This window comes from Herpailurus yagouaroundi, unplaced genomic scaffold (assembly GCF_014898765.1).
Source record: "Herpailurus yagouaroundi ecotype Mexico unplaced genomic scaffold, PumYag 196, whole genome shotgun sequence".
NCBI classification, from domain to species: domain Eukaryota; kingdom Metazoa; phylum Chordata; class Mammalia; order Carnivora; family Felidae; genus Herpailurus; species Herpailurus yagouaroundi.
Window position 1 is genome coordinate 12,934,185 of NW_024412427.1, and position 27,535 is coordinate 12,961,719.

Genomic DNA, 27,535 nt, shown 5'->3' on the forward strand with positions numbered 1-27,535 from the left:
TCAAGTGCATAAAGAAGAGAAGTCACAGAGAAAAAATAAACAGAAGCATATGTCAAGCTGCTCAGTGCAATTATTGGTTTTGGGTGGTTTTTTTGGTTTTTGGGTTTTTTTTTGGCCTTTACATTTTTCCACATTTTGCAAATGCTTTACAAAAAGAACATGCGTGACTTTGATCTTCAGGACAAGAAAGCAATAAATGGGGGAAACAGAGCTCCTCTCTGTGTGATTAAGGAAGAACCAGAATTTGGGAGGGGGTAGTGGAGGCCTGGCCCAGACCTGTGAGCCATATGGTACCTGACAGTGCTTTTGGGGGACGCTGTTGGGGTGGGAGATGGGGTCAGGTGGTGGTGGCAGGTGTGCACCAGGAAGCTGGCTTAGACCAGAGCTGGAAACGAAAATGCCTTTGAGGGCCCGGCAAGTGTCATAATCAAGTGAAAATGCGCATAGGAACCGGTAGGGACTGTGGCAAAATGGAGAGTTCACACGCTGGCTAAAGTGGCTGCTGCAAGGCTGCCCTGGTAGGTGGCCAGGTGGGAGCGTGGGCCCTGTGTGACCAGACCTTCCAGCTTCCAAGGAAGCCAGATAGTCCCGATTTTTAGCATGTGAACGCTTGCTAAACAATGGTACCTAACTGAACAATATTTTCAGGGCCTCGCAGTCCGCATCCACAGGCCAGATGTGGTAGGTGAGCCGCCAGCTTGTGAGCTCTGGCGTGTTCCTTCCTCCTCCTTAGGCTCTGTGTGGGTGACAGGGTGTGGTGCCTGCCTGGGGGCCCCTGGCCCAGACTGAAAGTGGCTTCCTTTTGTTCTTCCTGCCAGAAAACGAACCTCCCTCTCCTCTGGTCTCCGGGATTATCGATTACAACATGCCCCTTACCTCCACGTACCTGAAGCAGATGAAGTTGCGAGTGATGAACTCCCAGGAACAGGTAAGGTGCATGTCTCTCCTCTCCTCGTCCCGCCTGGAAGCGTCCCAACCTGTCTGGGTGCGGTTGGTCCTTTCCAGGATGTGGGGACCACAGCAGGTGTAAACACACCGGGAATCGAAGGGGACCGTACGTGGTTATCTGGTCCTTGCAGTCCAGGCTGAGGGGTGTGGGGGTGGAAAGAATGTGTTCTTAGTTAGGGATCTGCTGGGCAGACAGCCCTGCCAGGTCTTCAGTGAAACTCAGGAAGCTCATGCTTCACAGAACTTTCCCCAAGGGCAGGGGTGAAGGAGGGGGTGTGCATGAGCTGTAGACCTTGGCTCTTAGGTTGTTCTCTCTCTGCTTTTTGCCCTTTGTCTGCTGTGTCACCCACCTCCTTTCCCCAGGGAGGCATGAGAGAGAAAGAGAGAGAGAAAGAGAGAGAGAGAGAGGTGCCCTGGCTGCTCACCTGTGGTCTCTCACTCTGGGAGAGAGGCCCAGAGAGGCCAGGGGCCTTGGAGGGTGGCCCGGGTGAGATAAGGCCCTGGGCCCCCCTGGCTGTCCAAGACTCCCCAGCTGTGGATTGCCAAGTGTTGTCAGGCACCATGGAAACTGGATCTGAAAAGAAAACCACTCTTGCCAGCTTCCCCACACAGTCTACCTTCTAGCCCTTTGCAAAGCAAGTAGCATGACTGTCCTTCAAGGAAGGACTAGGTGAATGCCACCCCCTGCCTCCACCACTGCCTAAAATCAGAGTAATAATTTCTCACACAGCTTCACATCTTCTCATCTGTTGTGACGTATGAACCTACTAGACCTTTGAGGCCTCCCTAGGGGAATGGGTTCTTCCTCCCCACCCCCACCGAGAGTCTGACTTCCGGCCCTGGGTGCATGCTGTCCCGAGTACTGCTGGTCTCCTTGACAACCTGAGTGTGTGTACGCAGAGTGGGTGATGGCTCCACAGCCAGCTCCAAGGTGATGTAGCAGGATGTTTAGGTTGCATCTGGGGCTGTGGCACCCGCTGGAGGATTTGAGCTGGCCTGCTTGAGCATGACCCATTCTGCCCTCCCCAAAGGAGGAGGGATGTCCTCCCAGCCCCGTACCGTGCCCGGCCCATAAAGGTTGAACAAAATAAGCCTTGTTCTGGATGCTAGGGCTGTTTGTGTCTCTGTGCCTCCCGCATCTTCTCGCCTGACATAGTCTCCTCTATGATGGTTATATCCCTAAGAAGCTTCACGTACTCAAAAATAATGTCAGTGGGGGAAAGGATGTGGGGGTTTCTAACTCACAACGGTAAAATTGTTTCTGTGCAGGAATGCCAATAATATGGCAGTGTTTTTGTTAATAGTTACAGAATCCAAACACCACCATGCAGGTTCAGTGCGAGACCTCTGACTACGTTGAAGAGTAATTTCCTTTCCCGTAACCATCCACACAGTCATAAGCACCTGGCTTCTCTCACCTTCTTTTCACCATTCCCATCCGTCACCATGAAGTGCAGAGCCACTCAGACAGCTGGCGGTACAGCCTCATGCCTCTTTCTTTCCCACAGAACGATGCTAGATTCAGATCGCCACCAGGACCAGTAGTGGTCAGGGTAGCCCCATTACTGGATGCTGTGCTATTTTGCTTCGTGATACGAATTCTTGCTATCTGTGGGGAATTACAACTATCGGCCAGGTGCATTTGCAAGGATTTAATCCTTCAGCAAATACTTATGGAGCCCTGCCCCGTGAGCTCATCTAGGGATGCGCAAGTCTTTGGAGCTACCATTACTAGCCCTTCTTATGATTTGGGGGAAACAGACACTAATGAAAAAGAATCACACACAAGGGCCCAGCTCAGAGGAGGTAACAATAAATAATTGGAGGGAAAGATGAATCGGTTATCACAGGGCAGCTACGACAAATGCCACACGGGAGGACACACAGTACATGAGTACTCTTAGATGGGCATGAGGGGTGGACCGAGGCAGGGCTTTGCTTCAGAAAGGGGTGCTTGAGCTGAGGTGGAGGTCCGAAGGGAAGAGCTCCAGGCTAAGGAAACCACTTGTGCCGAGGCCCTGTGGCTTGAGGGAGGACAGTGCCTCTGAGAACCTGAGAGGCTGATGTGGCCGCTGCAGGGAGTGTGAGGTATTCTGTTCCTGAAGAAAGAGGCAAGTGTTGGGCAAAGAAGCACTTGGGTATCTGTGAATGAACCAAAGGTCATGAAACAAGATGGATAAAATACCCTGGTGAGGTTTGGGCCACTCACAAAGGAAAGGCGGGTTGTGGGAAGGTGTTTCTCTCCAGGGTGCTCTGAGAGTCCAGCTGGGACTGAAATTGACGGCAAGTGTCTCAGAGTCGACTCTGCCTTCCTCGCCTCCATTCCTAGTTTCCCAGGTGGGGGCCCTGGGACAGTATCTGCTCTTCTCCTGTCCCCTGTGCTGCAGGAGATCAAAGGTGTCGACCTTCCTTGCATACACCGGGCAGGAGAAGCAGCGTCCCTCCTCGATCCTAGGGTCTGGCATCTGCTGGGCTCCAGCACTCCCCGCATAGCGGTGAGCTCGCAAGGCCTCACTCTCTCAGGCCATCCCTGTTCGATGGCTGGGCACATGGTGAAACCAGAAATCGCATTGCTCATCAGATTATTTATCTGTAGGAGCAAGGAAGGGCCAAGGACCCAGAAATCTTTGATTCTTCGGTTTGAGTTGGAACTAAAAATACGTTTATTGGAATTGGTAGCTTGTTCCCCAGGTGGGGGGGGGGGGAGTGGGAGTCGGGCTCCCCTCGGGGCCAGTGAATGGCGTGCCGTGCGAACACGCAGCCAGGGGCCTGCCTCTGCCGCTGTCACGTCTCGTGTGCCGCCTCCGAGGCTCTGAAAGCGGCTTTATTCCCTGAAGCCTCCTCTGGCCCCAAAATGCTGACAGAGGGCCTAAGTGTTTGCAGGTCACTCCTGCAGGCCCTACGGAAAATAAACCTAATTCTAATGTAACAGGAGCTGGATAAGTGATAATTTATTAATGCCAAAACAAAACCCTCCATCTAAAAACTCCGGGTAAGAAAAATCCCAATAATTCATTTTTTCCAGCATTCGATATCCAGGAGACAAACAGTAAGGCAGGTAGAACATGTTGCCCTCGCTTTGCTTCTAGCAGACAATGAACAGGTGGTGGGATTTACTTGCGAACTGGACAGAATCATGTTACTTGTCCAATTGTGTCAAATTAATATGCCGGGAAATGGGCCCTTCTCCACAGAGGATATTAGGTAATATGAAAATCTAATAACAATATTCACACAAAGGAAAAAGATTCTTCTTGAGGTCTGATTCAATGCAGCAAATATTAATGGTGTCCTCAACATGCAAGACATTTGGGGATCAGACACCAGCCTTCCAGGACCTCCATCCTAAGACACAGAGCCTGGGAGCTATCATCACAGGGGCCACATTGAGCTGAAAATAGGGGACTGTAGTCTGATAAAAATCTTTTTTCCCCCTTGCTTGGGAAAACTCTAATAAAGACATAAAACTGAAATCACATTTTGTTGTACTGATGAGGAAAACATTTTCTTATAGGGGGCGGGGTAGGAGGATTTCATAAGTTGCGGACTGTCTCTCGGAGAATGCTCTGTAGCATTCTGTCATAAGATGAGGTCTCAGGGAGACGTGCCACACTCACAGGACAAGTGCCATCCACAACGGCTGGCCTGGCACATCCCCCTTTAGGGCTGTGTGCAAGATGCACCGAAGAGGAGTGCTAGGGTCTCCTCTTTATGTGGCCACTGGTTTCATACCTCTTTTTTTTTTTTAATTTATTTTTAACGTTTATCTATTTTTGAGACGGAGAGAGACAGAGAATGAACGGGGGAGGGGCAGAGAGAGAGGGAGACACAGAATCGGAAGCAGGCTCCAGGCTCCGAGCCATCAGCCCAGAGCCCGACGTGGGGCTCGAACTCACACACCACGAGATCGTGACCTGAGTTGAAGTCGGACGCTTAACCAACTGAGCCACCCAGGCACCCCCCTCTTTTTTTTTTTTTTTAAGAAATGTTTTTTAACGTTTATTTATTTTTGAGAGAGAGAGCACAAAGAGGGGAGGGACAAAGGGCAGAGGGCAGAGGATCCAAAGTGGGCTCTGTGCTGACAGCAGAGAGTCTAACGTGGGGCTCAAACTCACGAACCGTTAGATCATGCCCTAAGCAGAAGTCAGACGCTTAACCGACTAAGCCACACAGGTGTCCCCGTACTTCTTTTAATTACACAGGTAGCACCTGACCTCAGTAGTCAAAAGCAAAAGCATGGTGATAAAAATCGCCACCATCCCACCACTCAAGTCACTGAGTATTTTGGGGTCCAACCTTCCAGACTGTTGAACAGAAAGGGGATTATCCCGCACAAACACTGTGCTTTGCTTTTCTTCTTTCAAAAAAAATTTTTTTTAATGTTTCTCTATTTTTGAGAGAGAGAGAGAAACAGAGTGCAAGTGGGGGAGGGGCAGAGAGAGAGGGAGACACAGAATCTGAAGCAGGCTCCAGGCTCTGAGTTGTCAGCACAGAGCTGATGGTGGGGGCTTGAACCCACAAATCGCAAGATCATGACCTGAGCTGAAGTCAGACACTCGACCAACTGAGCCACCCAGGAGCAGGGTGGGTGGGTGCTTTACTTTTCTGATGCTGATTTTCCATGTTATCAGAGTCTCTTTACCCTCTTGGCCAAGATATTTCCCACCTACCAAATAAACTGGTTATATAATTTTCCTGCCATTCCCTCGCTCCTTCACCCATCCATCCACTCATCCATCCACCCATCCATCCACTCATCCTTCCACCCATCCACCCATCCACCCATTCACCCACTCATCCATCCACTCGCCCATCCATCCACCCACCCACCCACCCATCCATCCATCCTTCTATCCATTGCACACTGTAGCCAGACATGGTTATAGGCGCTAAGGGAACAGTGGTGAACAGAGGCGAGTCTATGCCCTGCTGGCTTTCAGAGTTCAGTGATAGAGATAAGGAAAACCCAAATCAACACCCTGGGGTTTTAGAGGAGGGACAAGGAAGTGAGCCAGGTGGATGCCATTGTAGGCACTGGGTTATTAATTTAGGCACTTGTTCTGTGTCCAGCACTTCACACTTTACCCTTTGCCCTCACAGCCCTGCAGGGTCCCATTATTCTCATTTTGCAGATTCCATAGCTCAGGCTCAGAAAGGTTCTGCACTTGCTCGAGGTCACACAACCACTGACATGAATGAAACTCAGATCTCTTCCATCCCTGAACCTGTGCACCTGCCAGAGCCCCAAGCCCTGCTTCTGTCCACACTTACTGGATGAGGATGTGCTCATTAGAATCTGAAGCAGGTGTGTCGCCCACGGGGTTGGAGGGGGAAAATGTCCTCGGAAGAGATTCTGGCAGAGCACGTCAAGGGTCTTTTGTTTGGCCTGGGAACTGGGATCTGCTTTAAATACATGATGCTTGGGGCGCCTGGGTGGCTCAGTCGGTTGGGCGGCCGACTTCGGCTCAGGTCATGCTCTCGCGGTCCGTGAGTTCGAGCCCCGCATCGGGCTCTGTGCTGACAGCTCAGATCCTGGAGCCTGTTTCAGATTCTGTGTCTCCCTCTCTCTGACCCTCCCCCGTTCATGCTCTGTCTCTCTCTGTCTCAAAAATAAATAAACGTTAAAAAAATTTTTTTTGAAAAAAAAATAAATACATGATGCTTAAGGAACTATCACAAGAGGAATTTGGCAGGGGGCTGGGTTTGGGAGGAAGGTTACCCCTACCTCGTGTATGCTCAGTTATCTGCGGGGGTACGTGTATAATTTGATATGCACATTACGGGTGATGTTATCCTGATCTTTTCTTAGATCCCAGTGTTTGACCCAAGACCCTATTGTAGAAATCATGTCCCGATCTGGAAGGAGGGAGACAGATTGTATTCTTTCTTCTGACACATACTTCCATTTTATAGAAGTGGAGGCTGAGACCCCTGGACTATTTGTTGTTGTTGGTGGTGGTGGTGGTTTCTGTTCTTGCTCTGTCCGGAGTGGGAAGGCTGTCAGACCTTCTCCAGTTCCTGGAGCTGTTCTAATGTCCTACTAATGGTTTTAATCATTCTCCCAGCAGCCTGTGTAGTGGTGCTGCTCCATTGCTTAAGCCCCAGTGATGGAAGCTCTTACTTGTCTCCGTTAACCTCTGCCTCCCTTTCTACGGCCTTTCTCCCGGCCCACAGTTTTCCTTGGGTCCCAGAGGGTGTGGGAGGACCCTGAAGGCCCCAGCAAACATGTGGGGCCTGGAAGGTCCACAGCCCCCTGAGTCTCCAGAGCTTGGGCCCTCATGCTCCTTGCAGCCGGCCTGTTGGAGCAGCACTGTTCTTAGCCAGGACGCCAGCCCCCCACCTATGCAAACACCCTAGAGGCAGGTTGACGGCACCAATTCCACCACCTACCAGCTATGTGACTTTGGGAAAATTGCTTCACTCTTTGTGCTTTATTACTCGAGAGTAGTAATAATACACCTAGCTCATAGAGTTATTCCAAGAGGTAAATGATGCGAGGCAAGATCAGTGCTTAGCACAGTGCCTGGCACGTTAGAACTATGGAGTGACCTCTCCTGCTGTTAATGCACCTTGTGTTTAATAGACACAGTGGATGACCTTGTGCAAGAGACCAGGGCCGTAAAGTTGAATAAGAAGTATAGTTGTTCTCAAGGAACTCTTCTTAACAGACGGGACAACAGCCATGGAACTGTGACCCAGACAGAAAACAGAGGCCAGAAGGGGCCAGGAATCTGCCAGGTGGTTCAGGGGACATTCGCTTATTTTAAAATGAGATTCGGACCTCTTATTGTAGCCCACCTGGCAAAGAGGGCCCAGGTGAGGGAAGCTGAGAGTCGACAGCTCTAGGAGACGCTGAGCTGGTGAAGGCCACAGCCAGTTTGGAGAAAGTAGGAGAAAGGAGACAGATGAGGAGGAGGAGGCTCAGAGCATGGGTCTTTCTTGGCAGTGAGGCCACAGGAGAGCCCTTTCCTCAGCCAGCACTGGGGAGCGAGGCACGGATGGGGGCAGGAAGTGAGCACAATCCAAGTGTGGAACTTTCTCAGGTCCCAACCTCCCTAAGTGCAGGAGAAAACAAGCCCACTCCAAAAAGTTCTCCACATTCACTTTGTTTTTTAATTGTGATAAAATATTTGTAATTTAAAGTCTGCCATTTTGACCATTTTTTAAAGTTTATTTATTTTTTTATTAATCCCTGCACCCAGTGTGGGGCTCTAACTCACAACCTCGGCCAATATCAAGAGTTGCATGCTCTTTGGACTGAGCCAGGCAGGCGCTCTGCCATTTTAACCATTGTTTTTAAATTTTTAAAAATTTATTTATTTTAAGAGAGAGAGAGAGGGGTGCCTGGGTGGCTCAGTCGGTTGAGCGACCGACTTCGGCTCAGGTCATGATCTCACAGTCTGTGGGTTCGAGCCCCACGTCGGGCTCTGTGCTGACAGCTCAGAGCCTGGAGCCTGTTTCAGATTCTGTGTCTCCCTCTTTCTCTGACCCTCCCCTGTTCACGCTCTCTCTCTGTCTCAAAAATAAATAAACGTTAAAAAAAAAAATTTAAAAAAAAAGAGAGAGAGAGAGAGTATGTGTGTGGGGGACTGGGGCAGGGACAGAGAGAGAGGGAAGAGAGAGAATCCCAAGCAGGTTCTGCACTGTCAGCACAGAGCCCGATGCCAGGTTTGAACTCACAAACCATAAGATCATGACCTGGGCTGAAATCAAGGGTCAGATGCTCAACCGACTGACCCACCCAGGCAGCCCTAACCATTTTTTTTAAGCTTATTTATTTGTTTTGAGCGAGAGAGAGGGGGGGGGGGAAGGGGCAGTGAGAGAGGAGAGAGAGAATCCCAAGCAGGCTCCTCACTGCCAGCACAGGGCCCGATGAGAGGCCTGAACTCGGGAACCACGAGATCATTACCTGAGCCGAAATCAAGAGTCAGACGCTTAACCAACTCAGTCACCCAGGTACCCCCACTTTAACCATTTTTAAATGCACAGTTCAGTGGCATTAAGTACATTCACAATGTTATGCGAACAGCACCACTATCTCCAAAAGTTTTTCATCACCCTGAACAGAAGGTCTATAACCGTTAAGCAATAACTCCCCGTTCTCCCCTCCTCCAGCCCCTGGTAACCACCTAGGTTTTACTTTTTGTCTCTATAAATATAACCACCTAGGGACCTCATATAAGTGGAATCACATAATTAATGTTTGTCCTTCTGTGTCTGGCTGACTTCACTTAGTGTAATGTGTGTCCAAGGTCCACTCATGTTGTTGCATGTGTCAGAACTTCATTCCTTTTTATGGCTGACTAATATTCCATTACTTACCAAACCATATTTTATGTATCCCTTCACCCACTGATGAACGTTTGGGCTGTGTCCACTTTTTGGCTAACCACATTCACTTTTTAATCTATTGGACCAGGTTGCAGGACAAGGAAGAATTAAATCAGGGCTCTGTTCCCTCTCTCCCTGAGTCCTTAACCCTCTTAGTGGCTTTCTTTTCTCATGAACACTCTCAACCTCAGAAGGACCCCAAGAAATGGGGGGACCCAAAGGAGAAGTGAGAGCCTCTTGCTTAACTTAAACAGTGCCTGACTCATAGGGCTCTTACCTGTGGAGAACCCATGAGCACTGACTCTGATCCAGATTTAAGAGCTTGGTAACAATAATGATCTCTGGGGCACCTGGCTGGCTCAGTCCAAAAAGCATGCAACTCTCAATCTTGCAGTCATGAGTTCAAGCCCCACATTGGGTGTAGAGATTACTTTTAAAAAATAACAATAATGATCAAATAATCTCTTCCTTCCCCCTCCTCAGGCTGTCTTGCAGCCCAGGCAAGATGTGAACTCAGGGGGAAAATAACAGGAAAAAAAATCATTTCCATGTCCCCTGCTGTGGCTCAGTGTATGTAACCTTTGGTGGTCTCTTAAGAAAGCAGAGGTTCTGGGGCGCCTGGGTGGCGCAGTCGGTTAAGCGTTCGACTTCAGCCAGGTCACGATCTCGCGGTCCGTGAGTTCGAGCCCCGCGTCGGGCTCTGGGCTGATGGCTCAGAGCCTGGAGCCTGTTTCTGATTCTGTGTCTCCCTCTCTCTCTGCCCCTCCCCCGTTCATGCTCTGTCTCTCTCTGTCCCAAAAATAAATAAACGTTGAAAAAAAAAATTAAAAAAAAAAAAAAAAAGAAAGCAGAGGTTCTGAAGTATTTCTTTAAAATTAAACAGTAATCTCCATGGAACAGAACTCGAATTTAGAACTTTTCAATCCCTAGAGAAAATAAAAGAAATAAAGAAAACTTGACCAATGCAGCAAGAGTAACTAAATGAGGGAATAAAAGAAGAAACAACTAAAAAGAGATATAATAAGTAGAAAACATAAATAAGCTAGTAAGAACAAGACCAAATGCCAGTAAATCACAGTAAATGTAAACGGGTTAAATTCTACTGCAGAGAATTAAAAAAAAAAAAAAAAAAGAGGCTCAGATAAGGTTTGTTTGTTTTTTTTAATGGCAAACAAAAGACATTTTTTTAATGACACAAAAACTAAGATGAAATCAAGAGAAAGAGAAGGCAGTGTTGCTCCTGTCAAACAAGCAAATGTTTAAGGCAAAAAAAAGCATTAAATAGGGCAAAGTGAGATATTTCATGTTGATCAAAGGCAATTTCCCAGTAAGATTTCAGAGCCTCTTGACCTTGGAAGTCTGCCCTTGGGGGAGGTTGAGGAGGTGGTTGGTCCTGTGGAACATAAGTAGTGCCTTTAGGCTTCACCATGAGAGGCAGCATCCTTCTTCTGTGTCCCCATCATCATTCTCTTCACCTTTTGTCATTTGTGGTACTGTCTTGCTGTAGCCACTTCTCTAGACCAGTATCTTCAAACTTTGAGCATCTCTGTTTGCTCTCTGGAAATGTGCATGTAACAGAATGTGGCGTGGACCCTGAAGAACTTGTAAGAATGTGGATCTGCTCCTTGGCTACCTGGATTTTAGTCCTTCTCCTCCTCTCCCGACTGGGCTCATCCACCAAGGCATACTGGACTGCTTTCTCAGTTCCCAGCCTCCTCCTTTCCTCTCAAGTCCTGGCCTTCCTGGCTTCCTTCTCTTGCTTCATCTCTTGCTTCCTGCCTCTCAGACACCCTTAACAAGCCTCTGGGATCAGCCCACCTATGACTTGTTATGTGGTTGAACTGAAGGGGTGCAGCTTGACTCCATGAGAGTCCAAAAAGGACCTGAAATGGCCCTGGCTCCATTTTCAAGATCTGAGAAACTATAGCCCAAACTTTCTCCTGTCTCAGTAAATCCCTGGCACTGTGGAAGGTTTGTGCTGCGGCAAGAAAAACAAAAAGCAACTGAAATATTGACCTTGACCAAGGCTGCTGTTTGGATTTTTCCAGGCAAAGAATGATCCTTAGAGCATTTCTGCTGTGAGATGATGTGCAGGTGGGGTAGTTGCCCTCAGATTCTGCCCTGTGCCCCTTAGACCCTCCCCCATAATTCCAGGGTGGTTCACTTTCAGAAACAGCATCTCAGGTGGCCCTTTATCTTTTTTTGTTTTTGTTTATTTGTATTCATTTTTATTTTTATCAAAAGAATATATATTTTAAAAATCAGATAGAAAAACAGCAGACCCTGCCCTGGCCTTCCCACTTTAATTTCTTCTTTTCAGAGACAGCCTCTTTTCTTAGTTATCTTTTAGCTCTCTCTTCTGGTTTTACCTTTTATTTCTAAATAACATATGCTCATGCTGCTAGTTCTCGGTTTTTTAATTTGGGCTGTTTGGATTGATGTTGTTCAATTTCTTGCTGTATAAGATAGATATTTATACTATTATACCCTTTCATAAATACATGTATTATCTCCCCTTCCTGCATCCCTCAATATTTTCCATACCTCTCTATTTGGATAAATCACTTCATTATCTATATTATTATGACTGTGCATAGATTATTCATAGCTAAGCCTATGAGCATACTGTGATTACATTTTCTTTCTTTTGATTCCCCAGAGTTAGCCATTGCCTCTTTTTTCCAACCTTCACCTTCTATCTTTTTTTTGTTTTTTAATTTTTTTTTTCAACGTTTATTTATTTTTGGGACAGAGAGAGACAGAGCATGAACGGGGGAGGGGCAGAGAGAGAGGGAGACACAGAATCGGAAACAGGCTCCAGGCTCTGAGCCATCAGCCCAGAGCCCGACGCGGGGCTCGAACTCACGGAGCGCGAGATCGTGACCTGGCTGAAGTCGGACGCTTAACCGACTGCGCCACCCAGGCGCCCCTACCTTCTATCTTTTGATCTTGCTTATGATGTGTGTGTTTTGTCATTTTTATTTTTGTCTTTATGTGCTCAAATTTATCTTTTTTTCTTTAATGGCTTCTGCATTTGACTCTTTAAAAAGCTAAGTAACTCCACTTCCATGTTCTCCTTCAGTACTTTCATGTTTTCATTTTTTTAATAGACTGCTTTTTAGAAAAGTTTTAGGTTTACAGAAAAATTGAGAAGATGGTATAGAATTCCCTCATTACACTCCCCCCCCCCACACACACACTCACACCCAGTTTCCCATACTATTAACATCTTACATGGTTACAATACATTTGTTACAACTAATGAACCAATACTGACACATTATTGTTAACTAAAGTCCATAGTTTATTTAGATTTCCTTAGTTTTTACCTAATTTCCTTTTTTCAGTTCCATAATCCTATTGGGGATACCACTTTACATTTAGTTGTCGTGTCTCCTGAAGCTCTTCTTGGCTATGACAGTTCCTCAGCTTTTACTTGTTTTTGATGACCTTGACAGTTTTGACCTACTGGTCAGGTATTGTGTAGAATTCTGGAGTTTGTCTGATATTTTTCTCAATATAAAGCTGAGGTTATGGGCTATTAAGAGGAAGACCACAGACATAGAGTGTGATCTTTACCACATTAAAGCAGGGGTACATACTGTCAACATGATTCATGACCATTGCTGTTGGCCTTGGTCACACCTGGCTGAGATAATGTTTGTCAGGTTTCAAAACTGTAAAGCTGAACTTTTCCCCCCTCTCCAGGAAGGAAGTCACTATGTATAGCCCATACCTAAGGAGTGGGGGTCATAATTTCCTTACTTGAGGGCAAGGTATCTACATATATCATTTGGAATTCTTTGACATGGGACATTTGTCCCTTCTACCTCATTTATAAATTTATTTAATCGTTCAGTAATTTATATGGCTATTTATTTTATACTTTGGGATATAATCCAATACTACTTTATTTATCTTGATGCTGAAACTGTTCCAACTTTAGTCACTGGGAGCTCCTTCAGTTGGCTCCTGTGCTCTTCTGACAAACCCTGATGGAGGGGTCTTGGGGTTTGTTCTTTGTAGGGTTTCATTTACTTTCTGGCACTATGAGATGCTCCAGGCCCATCTTGTATATTTCCTGCCCCAATCCTAGATCGGCCGTATCTCAAAGGAGCTCTGGTTCCTTTTATTGAAGAATTGTATTAAAAACCATGATCTGGGTGCTAGGTGTGCTTATTGCTACTGGAGTTTCCTTCCTTTTAGACCATCTAAGCAGAAGGAGCAAAAAATAAGCATGTTTTTATTTTTCAATTAATCTTTGATCCATTTGGAGCTTATCCGGGTATATTCTGAGACACAGATCCTGTTTTACCCTTCTGTGGAAGCATCACTTATTATTAAAGAGTCTATTTTCTCCCCATTGATTTGAGATGCCACCTTTATAATTTACTAAATTTCCATCTGAAACAGAATCTACTTCTATTCAGCCCATTGGACTCTTTGTCTATTTAATATCTGGTAGGAATGGTTCCCTTCCTTGTTTTCCATCTTTTCCAAGTTATCTTGGCTTGAAAAGAAAGTTATTTGAAAAAAAAATGTTTAATGCCTGAAAATTTTTGTATCCCATTCTTGGTGGGGGAAAGATAACAGAGGCACTGGGTTTTGGTGTTTTGTTTTGTTTTGTTTTGTTTAACATTTATTCATTTTTGAGAGATAGAGCATGAGCGGAGGAGGGGCAGAGAGAGAGGGAGACACAGACTCCAAAGCAGGCTCCAGGCTCTGAGCTGTCAGCACAGAGCCCGATGCGGGGCTCGAACTCAGAGGCCATGAAATCATGACCTGAGATGAAGTCGGACACGTAACCGACTGAGTCACCCAGATGCCCAAGGCACTATTGATCTAACCAAGTAAATATTAAGTCAAGACACTTTTACTGCAGGCCTTTCTGTTCACCAAAAAACAGGGGTGGACTATGAGCCAGGAGCATGGACAGCCCAGCATTCTCATCCTCCTAAGGATGGTGTCAAGCAAAAAAGGGCATTTCTAAATTTGAGAGGGATGGTTTTCTTGGCAACCTCTCTTTGAGAGGACAAATAAGGGAGTGAAGAGCCCACTCCCAAACGTTATTTTATTTTATTTTATTTTATTTTAAGTAGGCTCTATGCCTGATGTGAACTCACAACCCCCAGATCAAGAGTTGCATACTGTACTGACTGAGCCAGCCAGGTATCCCTAAACATCTTTGTCATAGGGCATTGTTTTAGAGATTAATACATACTATTGAGGATACTCAGGTACTTTCTAGAAACTTGCTGCAGTTTCCAGGTGCTCAAAGAAAATGAGCATTATGGCTATTTTGCTAGGACAGCCTGGGGTTCAGAGAGATCTGCGTCTCTTCTGTCTTCCTGCTTCCCTGAAGTTGTGTGGGAAAAAAGCAGAAAACAACCAACATCCTGTCTCAAAAGCCAGTTGCCTGATGGAGTCAGTAGATACCTGAAACCTAAACAGCTCATTGTCCCCATCAGTTTTTATTTTTTTAATTTATTGTATTTTTTTTTTTGAAAGAAAGACAGTGAGTGGGGGGAGGGGCGGAGAGAGATGGGGAGAGAGAGAAAGAGAATACCAGCATGACAACCCCACACAGGGCTTGAACCCACAAACTGTGAAATCATGACCTGAGCTGAAACCAAGAGTCAGATGCTCCACTGACTGAGCCACCCAGGCGCCCTACGTCCCCATCAGTTTTTAAAGGCTCAGTCCCCTTCCAGGCTGCTGACATCCACCCCCGACATGTGAAGATGCCGACCTGGCCTTTCAACTTCATTATCCAGGAAAAAAATGTACACACTGCCCATAATTTACTGGTACAGGCAGGAGAGCCGCCTGGTACCACGAGCAGAATCCTGCATGCTAGGCTAGCCCGGGGATGCTTTATCTGTGTCAAGGGAAAAGCTGGGAGCAAGGTCAGGAGCCGCTACCTGGGCCTCCTGAATGGGAAGCAGCTCTGTCTCCTCAGACTCTGACTGTAAACCGCCCCTGGGAGGCGCCCTGGGGAGCTGACTCCTGCTCTGTCTTTAAGGACAAGAGAGATCCAGCAGGAAAGGAGGTGTCTCTCCTGGGCTGGGCTGGGCCAGGAAGGAGCAACTCAAAACATCCAGATGGTCACTGAACCGACAGCTGACCTTGTGACACCCCCCCCCCCTTCTCTGGGCCCAGCCTGACTGAGGCCCAGAGGGGCCCTGTCTTGTGACCAAGTCCCATTGGGTCATTGTCGTTGCTGTTTTTCACAACTGAACTCCTAACCTCAGTTTTCAAGGTATCTTCCATCTAGAGCAAGTAGGTTATTTGGGGCAGCGTGCTTTCTCCAGCCCTCCCTGTTTTCTGTCACATTTGGTGGGGGGGCAAGTCCCCTGGTGGCTTTGTCTAGCCTCCCACTGAAGGCCCTGAAATATAGGTCTCTGGGCCCCTGGCAGCTGAGCATCTGTGGGTCGTGGTTTTCCATAGGTTCTTGACCCCCCCCCCCGACTCTTACCACCCTGATTGCTCCTTCCCACATGGGGGGCAGATGGGTCCCGGCACCCCAGCAAAGAGCTGCTGGGGGAGATGTGACCCCACTGGGTGGGCCTGTGGGTGGGTGAGCCAGGGCTCTGTAACCAGACCTGGGGGATGCGGGAGGCGTTCAGACGCTTCAGCAGCTGATGTCTGGAGATCAATTAGAGATAATGGCTTTGGGTGAACGCAAAGAGGCATGGCCAAGATTTTCCTGGTTATGATTGTGTTTACCTCATTAGCAGCCTTTTCTTTTTTTTCTTTTTTGAGGGTGGGATGGCACAGTGCTGCACTGTGAATTTGTGCCGGCTGCTTTGTGTCACTCAGGGTGACCAGGCACGGACCCCTGGCAGCCGGTCGTCCCCCCACCTCCACTCAGACGGAAGAGACACAGGCCCGCGGCTTCTGCTCACAGCCCACCAGACCCGTGCCCTCCCAGTGACCCTGTGTTTGTACAGCTTTAACATTTTTTCTTCCTTCCTTCATTCAAAAGTCACTGAAGTTCCTACTATGTTCTGGACACTATGTCCTACTATGTTCTGAGCAAAGAAGATACAGCAGCGAAAGAGACAGATAAGGATCCTGTTCTCGGGGAACTCCCAGGCTGTAGGGATGATAAACAAATCAATAAGAAAAAATACACAAAAGTGAGAAGTTTGGGGCAGAGAATTAAAATAGGGAGAGTTGATAGACTGCACCTCTGGGTGAGAAGCCCTCTCTGAACAGGTGGCAATCCAAGCCCAGATGGATATGAAGTAGTCAGACCTGAATGGTAAGAAGTAGCCAGACGTGGGGCAGTGAAGGAGAAAAGGCTTGCCAGGTGGAGCAGACACAAGTGCAAAGGCCCTGGGGTGGAACAGCAAGGGGGCTAGGACAGAGGGAGTGAGGTGGAGACACGCTTGAACAAGCTTGAGCGGTCTGCAGAGGACAGCCCCCTCTGGGCCCGCCAGCTGGATATGAAGTTTGTCGTGTTCAGTGTGAAACCTTAGGCTGCATTTTCCGCCACCAGAGGAGACTGGTGGCTTTATTGGGGGTGGTGACGAGCAGAGACGAGCACCCAAGAGGGTGTCCAGGGACTCGGGTTATAGGTGTGGCCCTGCCCCTGACCAGCTATCTGACTTTCACTTCTCTGTGCTGCAGTTTCCCTGTTACTGAAACAGCAGATTTAGGCCAGGCTTTAGTGGTTTCCAAAGTTTGCCTTTTGACAGAGGAACCCCTTCCTTCAAGGAAGTTCTTTGGGGGAGGAAGTCCAGCATATCAAGGGGCAGCAACAGGCGGGCATGTTGCCGGCAAAGCTGGCAGAGGGGCCCATAGCTCTGCCCACCTTCCTCTCCTATGCCCAGGCGGCACCCCCTCCACCTTTCCATAGGACCCCAATAACAGGGCCTAGAAAGCTTTGGGCTGAGGTGCTAAAGACAGGCAGAAGGGCTCAGCCCAGCATAACCACAAGCAGCCTGGCTTCAGGCCAGGACTCCTCTCTCTCCTGTAGTTTCCTCCTCGGTGGAAATGAGTAACTGAGCCCATGCTAGCCCCATGGTGTTTTAAGGCTTGGATCTTTGGAATGTCTCTTAAGTGCCGCAAGAAAAAAATAGCATAGAAACAGAAGATATGTTTTAACTGGTGCAGTGCTGTGGCTCAGGAAGTGCCCAGGCACAGCCGTGCAATAGCCTTGGCACCGTCCCCTCCTGCAGAGTTCATAGGGAAGGGAAATAAGAGCTTGTCTTCTCCCAGGCACCACACGTGCACAGCAGGTGCCTGGACATAGCCGCCTTCCTCAGTCTTTTTAAGGAGTCTACATTCTAGAGAAAAAGCCACGTAGGAGTGGGGTCCTTGCTGTCCAGTCCAACCACAAACAGGAATCCCATGAATCATTCAGAGATGCATGCTCCTGACTATAAGAGCAAAAAGTCAGCTGACTGTACAGCCAAACTTGAAGCTTTTTTTTTACTGCCGAAACAAGACGAGCGGAGGAGCCATTGTTGGGGTTAATGTCTACAATGTTGTTGATGCCTCTGATGTTGCTGACCTTTTCCTCATGCTTGCAAGTTGGCTGCTGTTGCTCCAACCATCTTGTCCACATTCAAGGTGAGAGGAAGATGGGAAGGGGTGGTGTAAGCTTAGTCCAGCAAAGCAAAAGCTTTCCCACAAAATCGCCAATAGACTTTTGTTGACATCACATCGGCCAGTGTCACGTGGCTACCTCCAGCTGCAAGGGAGGCTTTGAAAGGAAGAATTTTGTTTTTCTACCCTCTCTAGTTGAGAAAAGGAAAGGAGAAATGTCGAGTTTGGGTATCAGATAAGTTAGTCCACAGTATCTCCCATGGCCTGGGCGCGATCAATTGAGCTTGATAATGCACTTGGGTTATTAAGATGCCAAAGGATCGGGTGGGAGAAAATAATAAGAAGGGAGGGAAACAGAGGAGAAGAAGAGAAGAAGGAGAGGAAGGAAGAGAGAAGGAATGGTTGTTGGAGGCCTTCTGTGTGCCAGGTCCCCCACGTGGCTGGGGAAACTAGGCTCAGTCTCAGAGAGCTCAGGTAACTTATCCAAGGTCATAGAGCTAGTGTGAGAGAGCCCTGTTCCCTCTAACATTATGCTATTACTTCCCAAGGGAAGAGGAAGGAGGAGAGAAAGGAAAAGGAAGGTGAGAGTGAGCAAATATAGAGACAGGCCAAGGCCCCCAGTGGCACCAGCACTAACAGCTTCAGAGGGATGGGTCTGGGTCCCCTTATCCCAGCACCGCAGTCCTGGCATGTGGGGCAGGACCCGGCACACAGCAGGGACTCGGTGAAAGTATCTTGGCTGATGCCTTTATTACAAACTACTTATTTAAATGTATCGCTGCATTTAAACCTCACAGCAGCCTTCAGAGCGAGTCCCTGTTGTCCCCCCATCTTAGAGATGAGAAAACAAAGTTAAAGAGGTTAGGTTGCCTGCCTGAAGCCACGTCAAGGAAGGGCCTGAATGTAAACAGAACACACCCCAGTCACCTGCTCCCTGGCTGTACCCCCACCCCGGCGCTGCCCACCAGGCACAGGACTCCAGCCGTCAGAAAGTTCTCTGTGCTGTAGCTCTGCCCCCAGAACCCTTGGCCATGACCCACACACCTTCCAGCCTCGGGCTCTGTCACGGAGGGTGCAGGCCGAAAAGGGGAAGTGCCACCCGCCCCTTTCTCTTGGCAACCTGTCCCCACAGCCGAGCCTGTCTTCCTTGGAGCAGCATCCGGTAGCTGCAGCATCTGGCAGAGGGGCCCTGGCCTCTCCTCCCATCACCTGCTGAAGAGCTAAGGAAAGGCCCCAGGCCCAGCTTCCCTCAGCGGTTGCATGGAGAAGCCTTGGGGTCCCACCAGGGGGAGCAGCCCCAGCCCCTTGCCAGTGCTCAGCCTGAGGGAGACCTCTGAGGGCCCAGACTTGCCCTGGGGCTTTGTCTTTCTGTGCTGCAGGTCGGTGAAGTATGACACCACATGGTCCGACTCAGCGGTCCTGCCTCAGCAGGGCACTCCCCACACTCTGGGGACCCACATACCCTGGTTCGAACCCCAGCACGGCCACTAGCTTCCAGCTCTGTGACTGCGGGCATGTCCCCTGGCCTCTGAATGCCAGCTTCCTCACTGTTGGGTGACTGGATGAGTCATTTAATCTTCCTCCCAGAGCCCCTACTTGTCATTACACGACGGCAATTAATACCAACCTTGCTATTTGGCTGATTCAATAAGGTAACATATACTAACACCCAGCGTAACTGCCTGGCACAGAGTGGGTCGCAGTAATTGAGCACACCAAGCTCCAGGCTGCTCGACCATGGTAACTGGCTCCAGCTTTTTTTTTTCCTTTTTCAAACTTTCATTAAACTATACCACTCAAACAGAAAAGAGCACACATCGTTTAAGTGGACAGCTCAGTAAGTTTCTCCAGACTGAATCCACCTCCTGTGACCAATTCTCAGATCAAGAAACAGAACATTGTCAGCACCCCAGAGACCCCCTGTGCCCCCTCCCAGTCACCACCCCCACCAAGGGTGACCACCACCCTGGCCTCTAATAGCATACATTGGTTTTTCCTATTCTAGAAGTGACTATGAATAGAATCATATAACATGCGCATCTTCACTCACAAGCCTGAGTTTGTGAGCATCATCTGTGTGGTGCTCCCTGTGTCGCCGAGGGGTATTCCACAGCACGTGTGGAGCCACGGCCAGCCGGTCTCCGTTAGCGTTCACTCGGGTGGCTTCTGGGTTGGGGCTCCTGCAAATAGTGTTCTGTGATCCTTCTAGAATGTGTTCTGTAGGGACCGTCCCCCTTTGGTTTGTTGTGTGTGTACCTAGGAGCGGAAGTGCTGGGTTACAGCCGGCCTTGGCTTTTTGGCTGAGCCTCTCCAAAGGTGCTAGAACGCAGGAAGAGAGAGGAGGGGGGAGCGCGTGCTCTGCGGGAGTTACAAAGTGCGGCCTGGGTTGCAAATGGTGTGCCTAATTCAGAGCTGCGTCGTGGAGCTCAGAGCTGTACTGGGCGGAGGGCGAAACGGGGTCCCGAGTGATGCAGTGAGGAGTTCTGCCGGGGACTGTGCTGCCTAAGAGCCTGTCCTAGCCCTGAGAGTTCATGTCCAGTTGGGGAAAGGAGGTATAAAGCAGGAAACAGGAAGTACAAGCACATTAGGTAACGGGAGTAACGGAGACCTGCCACAAGAGCCAGCCGCGTGGTCTGCGAAATTGGCTGCTCCAGGTTCAGAGGGTTCCAGATTTGGCAAGGGTGGAGGGGGTCTTTGCTGATGGCCGAAAGCACCTTTCTAGCATGCATCCTTCAATGCCCAACTTAAATGTCACCTCCTCAGTGGATCCCTCCAGGATCCAGTATGTCCTTCTTACATGCCGGGGACTTTGTTCTCAACAGGCCCCACAACTGTCAAGTACAAACTGAATGTACATCCTGTGACCAGAAACCATGTGGTCATTTGTTTAATCTCTCTCTCTCTCTCTCTCTCTCCTGCTGGCCTGCAGGCTCTGAGTGGACAGACTTATATCTGTATTGTTCTTTGTTGGGTCTCCCATACTTATCATGGTGCATGGCATGTGATAGGGGGTCTATACATATTTGTGGAAAGAACATGTGCCTGAAAGCAGGCATGATCAAAGGAAGGAAGGGGGTCACACATGGGTGATTGGGGAACAGAAGATAGTGAGTCTCTCTGAAGCAGAGTTCACCGCTTAGAACAGAAGGATACAAGGCCAGCAGGGCTGTGGAAGGCCTTGAACACGAGGCCATTGAGCTGCAACTTGATTCTGCCAGCAACTGGGAGCCATTGAAGGTTTTGGAGTAGGAGAGCGACATGAACAGAGATTAACTGATGACACTTTAAAGCAACACATCACTGAAAAGGAGATTGAGTGAAAGTGTAATTTCTACCTTTTGTTGTGGTTGTTAGGAAAGTACATTTCCACAAGCCAGGCCCTTTTAGTTATATTCACATGGGAAATTTATCTAAACAGAGAAGGAATGAGGACACAGTATTGGACAGTTCTTCTAGATTTCAGCAAAGTGGTCAAACTGACTATGAGGTTGCAGCCAGCTGTGCAAAAATCAGCCAATGCCAAGAATAGATGGAGAAGCCAAGCTAGGCCCCAATCCACAGATCAGGTGTTTTGAATTCAGGCATGTGTGAAGCCCTTGGTGCTTCCATCCATGCTCCTCTTCCTGCTGAGATGCCCTCCCTACTTGCCACCTGTCACATTCCTCCTGCCTTCTTTGGTTCAGATGGATGGCATCTCTTCCAAGAACCTCCTACCCCAAGCCCCTCCTTTCTCCATGATTGTCTGCACCTAGGGCACCTCTCTGTTACGGCCTGGGTTTAATTGGACAGCTCTTGGGGGATAGAGGTGGATGTCAGCCCTACTAGATATTAAAATATATTCTAGAGCTATAATACTGGGACAGGAATAGATCAATAAAATAGAATAGACAATGCTAAAAATAAGGGAAAATTAGTGTAGTGTACTATAATAGTGGCATTTCTAACCCATGGACAAAGATGAATTATTTAAAAGATGGTATTGGGACAACTTGGAGAACCACTTAAAAAAATACAAACTAGGTTTAGTAGTAGACCTCACTACTTATATGGAGATAAATTACAGGTTGAATGAAGATTTGGGGCACCTGGTGGGCTCACTCAGTAGAGCATGTGACTCTTGATCGCAGGGTCCTGAGTTCAAGCCCCACATTGGGCATAGAACTTATTTAAAAAAAAAAAAAAGAAGAAAGAAAAAGATTTAATATAGTGGAGCTATAAGTGCTCTACAAGAAAATATGGGTGAATTACTTTTATAATCTTAGAGTGGGAAAAACCTTTGTTCTGGCCTGAAACCTTTAAGCCCTAACAGAAAAAAAAAAAAAAAATTGAGAGGATATAAAAATAAAAATTTTCCATATGGCAAAATAATCTCATCACAAATAAAATAAAAAAGACAACAAAAGGACAACATATTTGCAAAATATATGACAAAAGATTAAATTTCCTTCATAAAAAAAAAAAAAAGACCACCAGGGCGCCTGGGAGGCTCAATCGGTTGAGCATCCAACTTTAGCTCAGGTCATGATCTCACAGCTCAGGAGTTTGAGCCGTGCATTGGGCTTTGTGCTGACATCTCAGAGCCTGGAGCCTGCTTCGGATTCTGTGTCTCTGTCTCTCTCTGCCCCTCTCCCGCTCACATTTTTTTTTTCTTTCTTTCTTTCTTTCTTTCTTTCTTTCTTTCTTTCTTTCTTTCTTTTTCTCTCTTTCTCTCTCTCTCTCTCAAAAATAAATGTCAAAAAACATTTTTTAATACAATTTTTTTAAAAAAATACCACCAACCCAAATAGAAAGATGGGCAAAGAATATGAACAGGTTGTTCTAAGAAATGCAAGTGACCGATAAATACATGATACACATAAATATACACTCACACCGCCAAATGAAGAGAGGCAAAGGAAAATAAGAGATACTATTTTTCACCTCTCAGATTGGTAAAGACAGAAGAGACTGCTAATACTAAGCACTGACAAGCATGCCATGAAATGGGAATTGCCACCCGTCACTGGTGGCCGAGTAAACCAGTGTAGCATTTGTGCAGGGGGTTGGGGGGTTATCATTGTGAAAATTCAGAATCCTGATGATGATGATAAAAGCTGCCATTTGCCAAATACTACCCCTCAGGAGGATATCCAGCTGCATTTTGTGACCTAACCTCAGAAGTCATACACCCTCATTTCCACAATACCTAATAGCTTGCACAGCCCTATTCATTGTGACCATTGTGACAGGGCACTAGGGTGTGATACCAGGAGGTGAGGATCACACGGAGCCATCTTGGAGGCTGGCCACCACAGTGTCCAATTTGAAAGGGGAAATTTGGTGTCAAATACTACATTAACCACACTCTTATTATCCACTTTGTAGATCAAGAAACTGAGGCTTAAAGAGATTTAAGTGTGGTGCCCAAAGTCACTTGAGCGTCAGAACCAGAATTTGAACCAGTCCCATGTGGCTAGACTCTATTGGACCTCCTCACTGGTCTCCCTGCTGTCACTCTTGCTTCCTTATAATCTCATCCCCTCTGATCTAAAAACATAATTCATATTGCATCATTTCCTCACTCTTAGAATAAAATCCACATACTTTACAGTGGTGTACATGGCCCTGCATGCTTGGCCCTGAATACCCTCTCACCTTTGTCCCCCCGGCCCCGGCCCATCTCACTCTGGTCACGCTGCTCACCTTTCTGTTCCTCAAACATGCCAAGTCCCTTCCTACCTCAGGGCCGTGGCACCAGCTCTTCCCTCTGCCTGGAAGACTGTGCCCCCAGGTCTTCACCCAGTTGTCCACTTCAGCCACCCTGGGGTCAGGGCACACATTGGCTTACTCTCGAGAGGGTCCTTCTCTGACCACTCAGCCCAGAGCCCACCCTTGTCTCCACCCTCAACCCGTCTCCACTCGATCCCTCGCCCCAACTTCCTGTGCCTCTCCTTCACCCCATCTTCCTTCTTACTCCTTGTTTCCAGGATCCAACCAGGATTCAAACTTTGCATTTAGTTGTTATTTCTCTTTACTCTCAGGGTTTAGAACACCCGAATTAATAACAATGAATCTTTTTGAAGAGTCCAGGACAGTCATGTTGTAGAGAGTCTCTCTAGATTTCTTGTCTGGGTGTCTCTTCATAATCAGATTCAGGTTATGCGTTTTGGAGAACACAACGTGGGTGATGATTGCATCTCTTCAGGAGGTGAGCACATCATGTCAGGTGGCCCCACTTCAGGGGGCTCCTGAATTTGATCGCATGGTTATGGGTGCCTGCCAGTCTCTCCATTGTGCAGGTACATGTTCTCTTCCATCATAAGTAATATATAGGGATAGATGGGTTTTTAAATGCTCTGAGATGCTTGAACAGTATCCTCTCTGATCAGACTAAGCTCCTGTTTTTCCTAATAGTAACAAACCCTTGATCCCCTTGGCCAGGTCCCTACTTGTGGGGGGGATGTCTCATGTCATATAGGAGTCTGTCCGGAGGAGTTTGCTGCTTAAGAAACTGTCCTATAGAGCAAATGCCCTGCCAATTGTCCACTTACAAAAACCCCTACTGTTGGGGCACCTGGCTGGCTCAGTCAGTAGAGCATCCTACTCTTGATTTCAGCTCAGGTCATGATCTCACGGTTCATGAGCTCGAGCTCAGTGTGGAGCCTGCTTGGGATTCTCTGTCTTCCTTTCCCTCTGCCCCTCCTCCACTTTCTCTCTCTCTCTCAAAATAAATAAACATTAAAAAAAAAAAAAAAAAAGCACCCACTGCTTGCAGAGCCTGACATGAAGGGGACATGAAGGCAGTACTGCCCTCTGAAGCAGATGGGAGCAGCCTTCCCTGCCATACTCTCCCACCAAGACTGGGGCCGAAAGAAGGAAGGTCGCATCCTTGGGAGAATTAGTGGTCAAGAAACTAGGTCATGCCATTCCTTGTTGGGACCCGTGCTGTGGCCACTTTAAGGATCGAGGGAGTTGTCCAAAGGCACAAGGACACTGAAAACAACCAGCACAAGGTTACTCAAGGAGTGGCCACTCCTGCAGGAATAAGGATCTGGGAGATTTCTGCAGGCTTCAGCACACATGAAAATTCACCTAATTTTCGGTGCTGCTAAACAGCCAGGTTTCTCTAGGGCTCCCAACTGCTTTCTGTGGGTTGAGTGGGGCTGAGGCTGTTTTATCTCAGGGATGGTAAATGAGTTCACATTTCATGCCTAGAGAAAATCACTGCTCTGCTCTCCTGGGCGGTACTGGCTCTCTTTTATTAGTCAGAAAGGAGGTGGGTTATCTGGGTTCAATTCCACCTTTGAACTTCAGCTGGATTTGGCTTTATATTTCAAGCCCAGATGTCCACCACTGCTGTGAAATAGTGAATCAGGCCAAGAGAAGTCAAAGGTCTCTAGAAATGTGGTGGGAAGAGATGGGAAATCCGGGCCTGAATTATCTCATTTTCAAAGTGAGGAAGGGCATTTCCCATGTTGGAAACGCCCGCATTTCCCTGGATGAACTGGAGAGTCATGGCCACTAATTAAAATTATAAAGATCATTATTGGGCACCAACACGTGTGGACATTCAGGTGATGCAGCCTCCAGGCTGTCCCCACGACAATGGGCAAGAAGATCTATTAGAGAAAACTGGGAAGGGTGCATTGGTTTGAAAACACATTGGATTTTAGGAATAAAAGGCGCTAATGAGTAACATGCTTAGACCCTCTTTTAAAAATAAAGTGTAAGTTCTGTACTGACAATAAATCTTTAGCACGTGTGGGACAAGTCTGTCTGCCTTTAATTTCATATGTTGCCATCCTATTTTTCTAAGGGGTGAATACTGAGCTCTGAACCTGTGTTGTACTTCCCACTCACACCTGTAGAGGGAGCCTTGTTTACCTCGGATCGTTCACAATGCAAAGCTTTCAGTGAAAGAAAGAAAAAGGCTTTTAGAGAAAAAAAGTTGGAGGGTTAAAGGCAGTCTGTTTCAAAATTGCAAACAACCGAGATGGCTGTCTTTTTTTTTTTTTTTCTTTGCTGTTCTACTGTGAATGAGTTGTAGCGTGAAGTCAGTAGAAATTGCCCTTCTTTTTCGGATGCGACTAGAGGGACCAGGAGGTGGGATCGTTGTTGGTATTTTTGTTTTGTTTTTTGGCCATTTCCTCACAGAATTCCACGAGGGCAGCTCCTCATCCCTGTTAAAGCACAAGCTTTTCCTGAAAGCTGATGCGTGGTAACGGAGGTTGTGAATCTGAGGAGGGGGACGTCTGCCCTTGACCCATCTTGTCTGTTGGGGTCTAATTGTGCTGTTTGGGGACGAGCGAGTTCTGTTCTAGGCTGAGTCTGAGGTTGCTCGCAGGTCCAGGGTCCTCCACCCCCCACCCCGCGACGCCCCACGCGGTCTTCTCCAGCACCCCAGGCGGACAAGGTCCGCCTGTGCGGAGGACGGCGTCTCTGATCCGCCTGGGTCTTCCCTCTCCTGCCACGCTGTGTCTCCGCGGACAGTACGCGCCCAGGTCTGGGATGGAGCAGCATTCGTGATGTTATCCTATTACTTTACAACTGTAGCTCGTGCGCCGTAAGGAGCCGGTACGGTGTGGTCTAGAGGAGCACAATGACCGGCGGGAGGAGTGGGTGGGGGTGGCCGGGAGGGAGCAGAGAGCGAGGCGGCGGCGAGCGCTCCCGATCGCAGAAATGTTTGGGTCGGACAGGTGAACGCATCTTGGAGTCCCAGGCGCCCGCCAGGGAGGAAGAAGGGGAGCATGGGAGGGTGTAAACTAAGTGGTGGGAAAGAGACAAAGGAAGAGTGAAGAGGCGAGATGGTACGGAATATAGGGAGGGGGAGGGGAGAGGAGGGGGCGGGGGGGGGGGCGGCGCCCTAAGGACCCCGATCTTGAACTTGATCAAGAAAAGGGGGGCCCTGAGATAGGGGTGGGGGGGGCGGGAGAGAGCCGGCCACGTGCCTGATTCTCCCAGACTAGGGTCTCGCTGAGACCGCCCGGGGACCCAGCAGCCCCGCCCAGCGAGGACCCGCGTGCCCAGGGAACCAGGGGACACGAGGAGGTCCAGGGCTGCCCGAAGGCCCCAGGGCGCGGAGAGTTCCTAATGGTGCCTGAGTCACTTTCTTTGGGCCAAGTCTCTCCTCTCCTGGCCTGAACGCAGAGAGCCGGCGGGCCGGGTGCCTCCCCTTCCAACCCCCAGACCCGAAGACTGCGGCCTCCAGGAGCGAGGGGCGGGCACACACCCCACCGCTTTCTTTCCGGGGCTCAGCCCCCAGCAAGAATCTTCCTCGAAGCGCTTCCCCCTTAAGAGCGCTCTCCCCCTGGAGCGCACGGCAGCGCGTCCAGTGCGCCCTCATCCCTCCCCCACTACCTGGCCCAGCACCCCCTCCTTCCACCTCCTCTCCCCCCCTCCCCGCCCCCCGGCCTCTCCCTCCTTTCTCCTCTCTCTGGGTGCCTCCTTTTCCTCTCTCCCCCTCCCCCCGTGCCCACTCCTCCCTCTCGTCAGCCCCTCCACCTCCTCCTCCTGCTGCTCCTCCTACTCCCCCTGCGTGCGCCCTCCCCGCGCTCCCCTCCCCCCGGCCCCCGCCCCGTGCCCGGTCCCGCCCCCCCTCCCCCGCCTCCCCGTGCCCGGTGCCCCCCTCCCTCTTCCTCCCTCCCGGCCGCGGCGCCGCCGCCGCTGCCGCCGCCGCTCGCCTGGGCCCTCCCCCTGGCCACCCCCGCCCCCGGGCCGGGCAGTG

At 48.7% G+C, this 27,535-nt stretch overlaps 2 protein-coding genes and 1 long non-coding RNA gene across 3 annotated transcripts in view; 2 read left to right on the top strand and 1 right to left on the bottom strand.

Annotated features, from left to right (window-relative positions):
* The window catches only part of NOL4L (nucleolar protein 4 like), an 80,979-nt gene that overhangs the window by 15,826 nt on the left and 37,618 nt on the right, over window positions 1–27,535 (top strand). Inside the window, exon 4 of the mRNA XM_040447359.1 lies at window positions 819–928. Within this exon, the coding sequence (XP_040303293.1) occupies window positions 819–928 (110 nt within the window). The remainder of the gene's footprint in view (window positions 1–818; window positions 929–27,535) is intronic.
* LOC121012324 (uncharacterized) lies at window positions 9,798–10,393 on the top strand. Its single transcript, XR_005782051.1, has 2 exons — window positions 9,798–9,885; window positions 10,133–10,393. It is a non-coding gene; the product is annotated as an uncharacterized LOC121012324 (long non-coding RNA).
* The window catches only part of LOC121012322 (uncharacterized), a 19,373-nt gene continuing 7,734 nt past the window's right edge, over window positions 15,897–27,535 (bottom strand). The window contains exons 2-3 of the mRNA XM_040447364.1: window positions 20,327–20,330; window positions 15,897–15,908 (exon numbers count right to left, since the gene is read on the bottom strand). The gene's annotated coding sequence lies outside the window, so the exon portion shown is untranslated. The remainder of the gene's footprint in view (window positions 15,909–20,326; window positions 20,331–27,535) is intronic.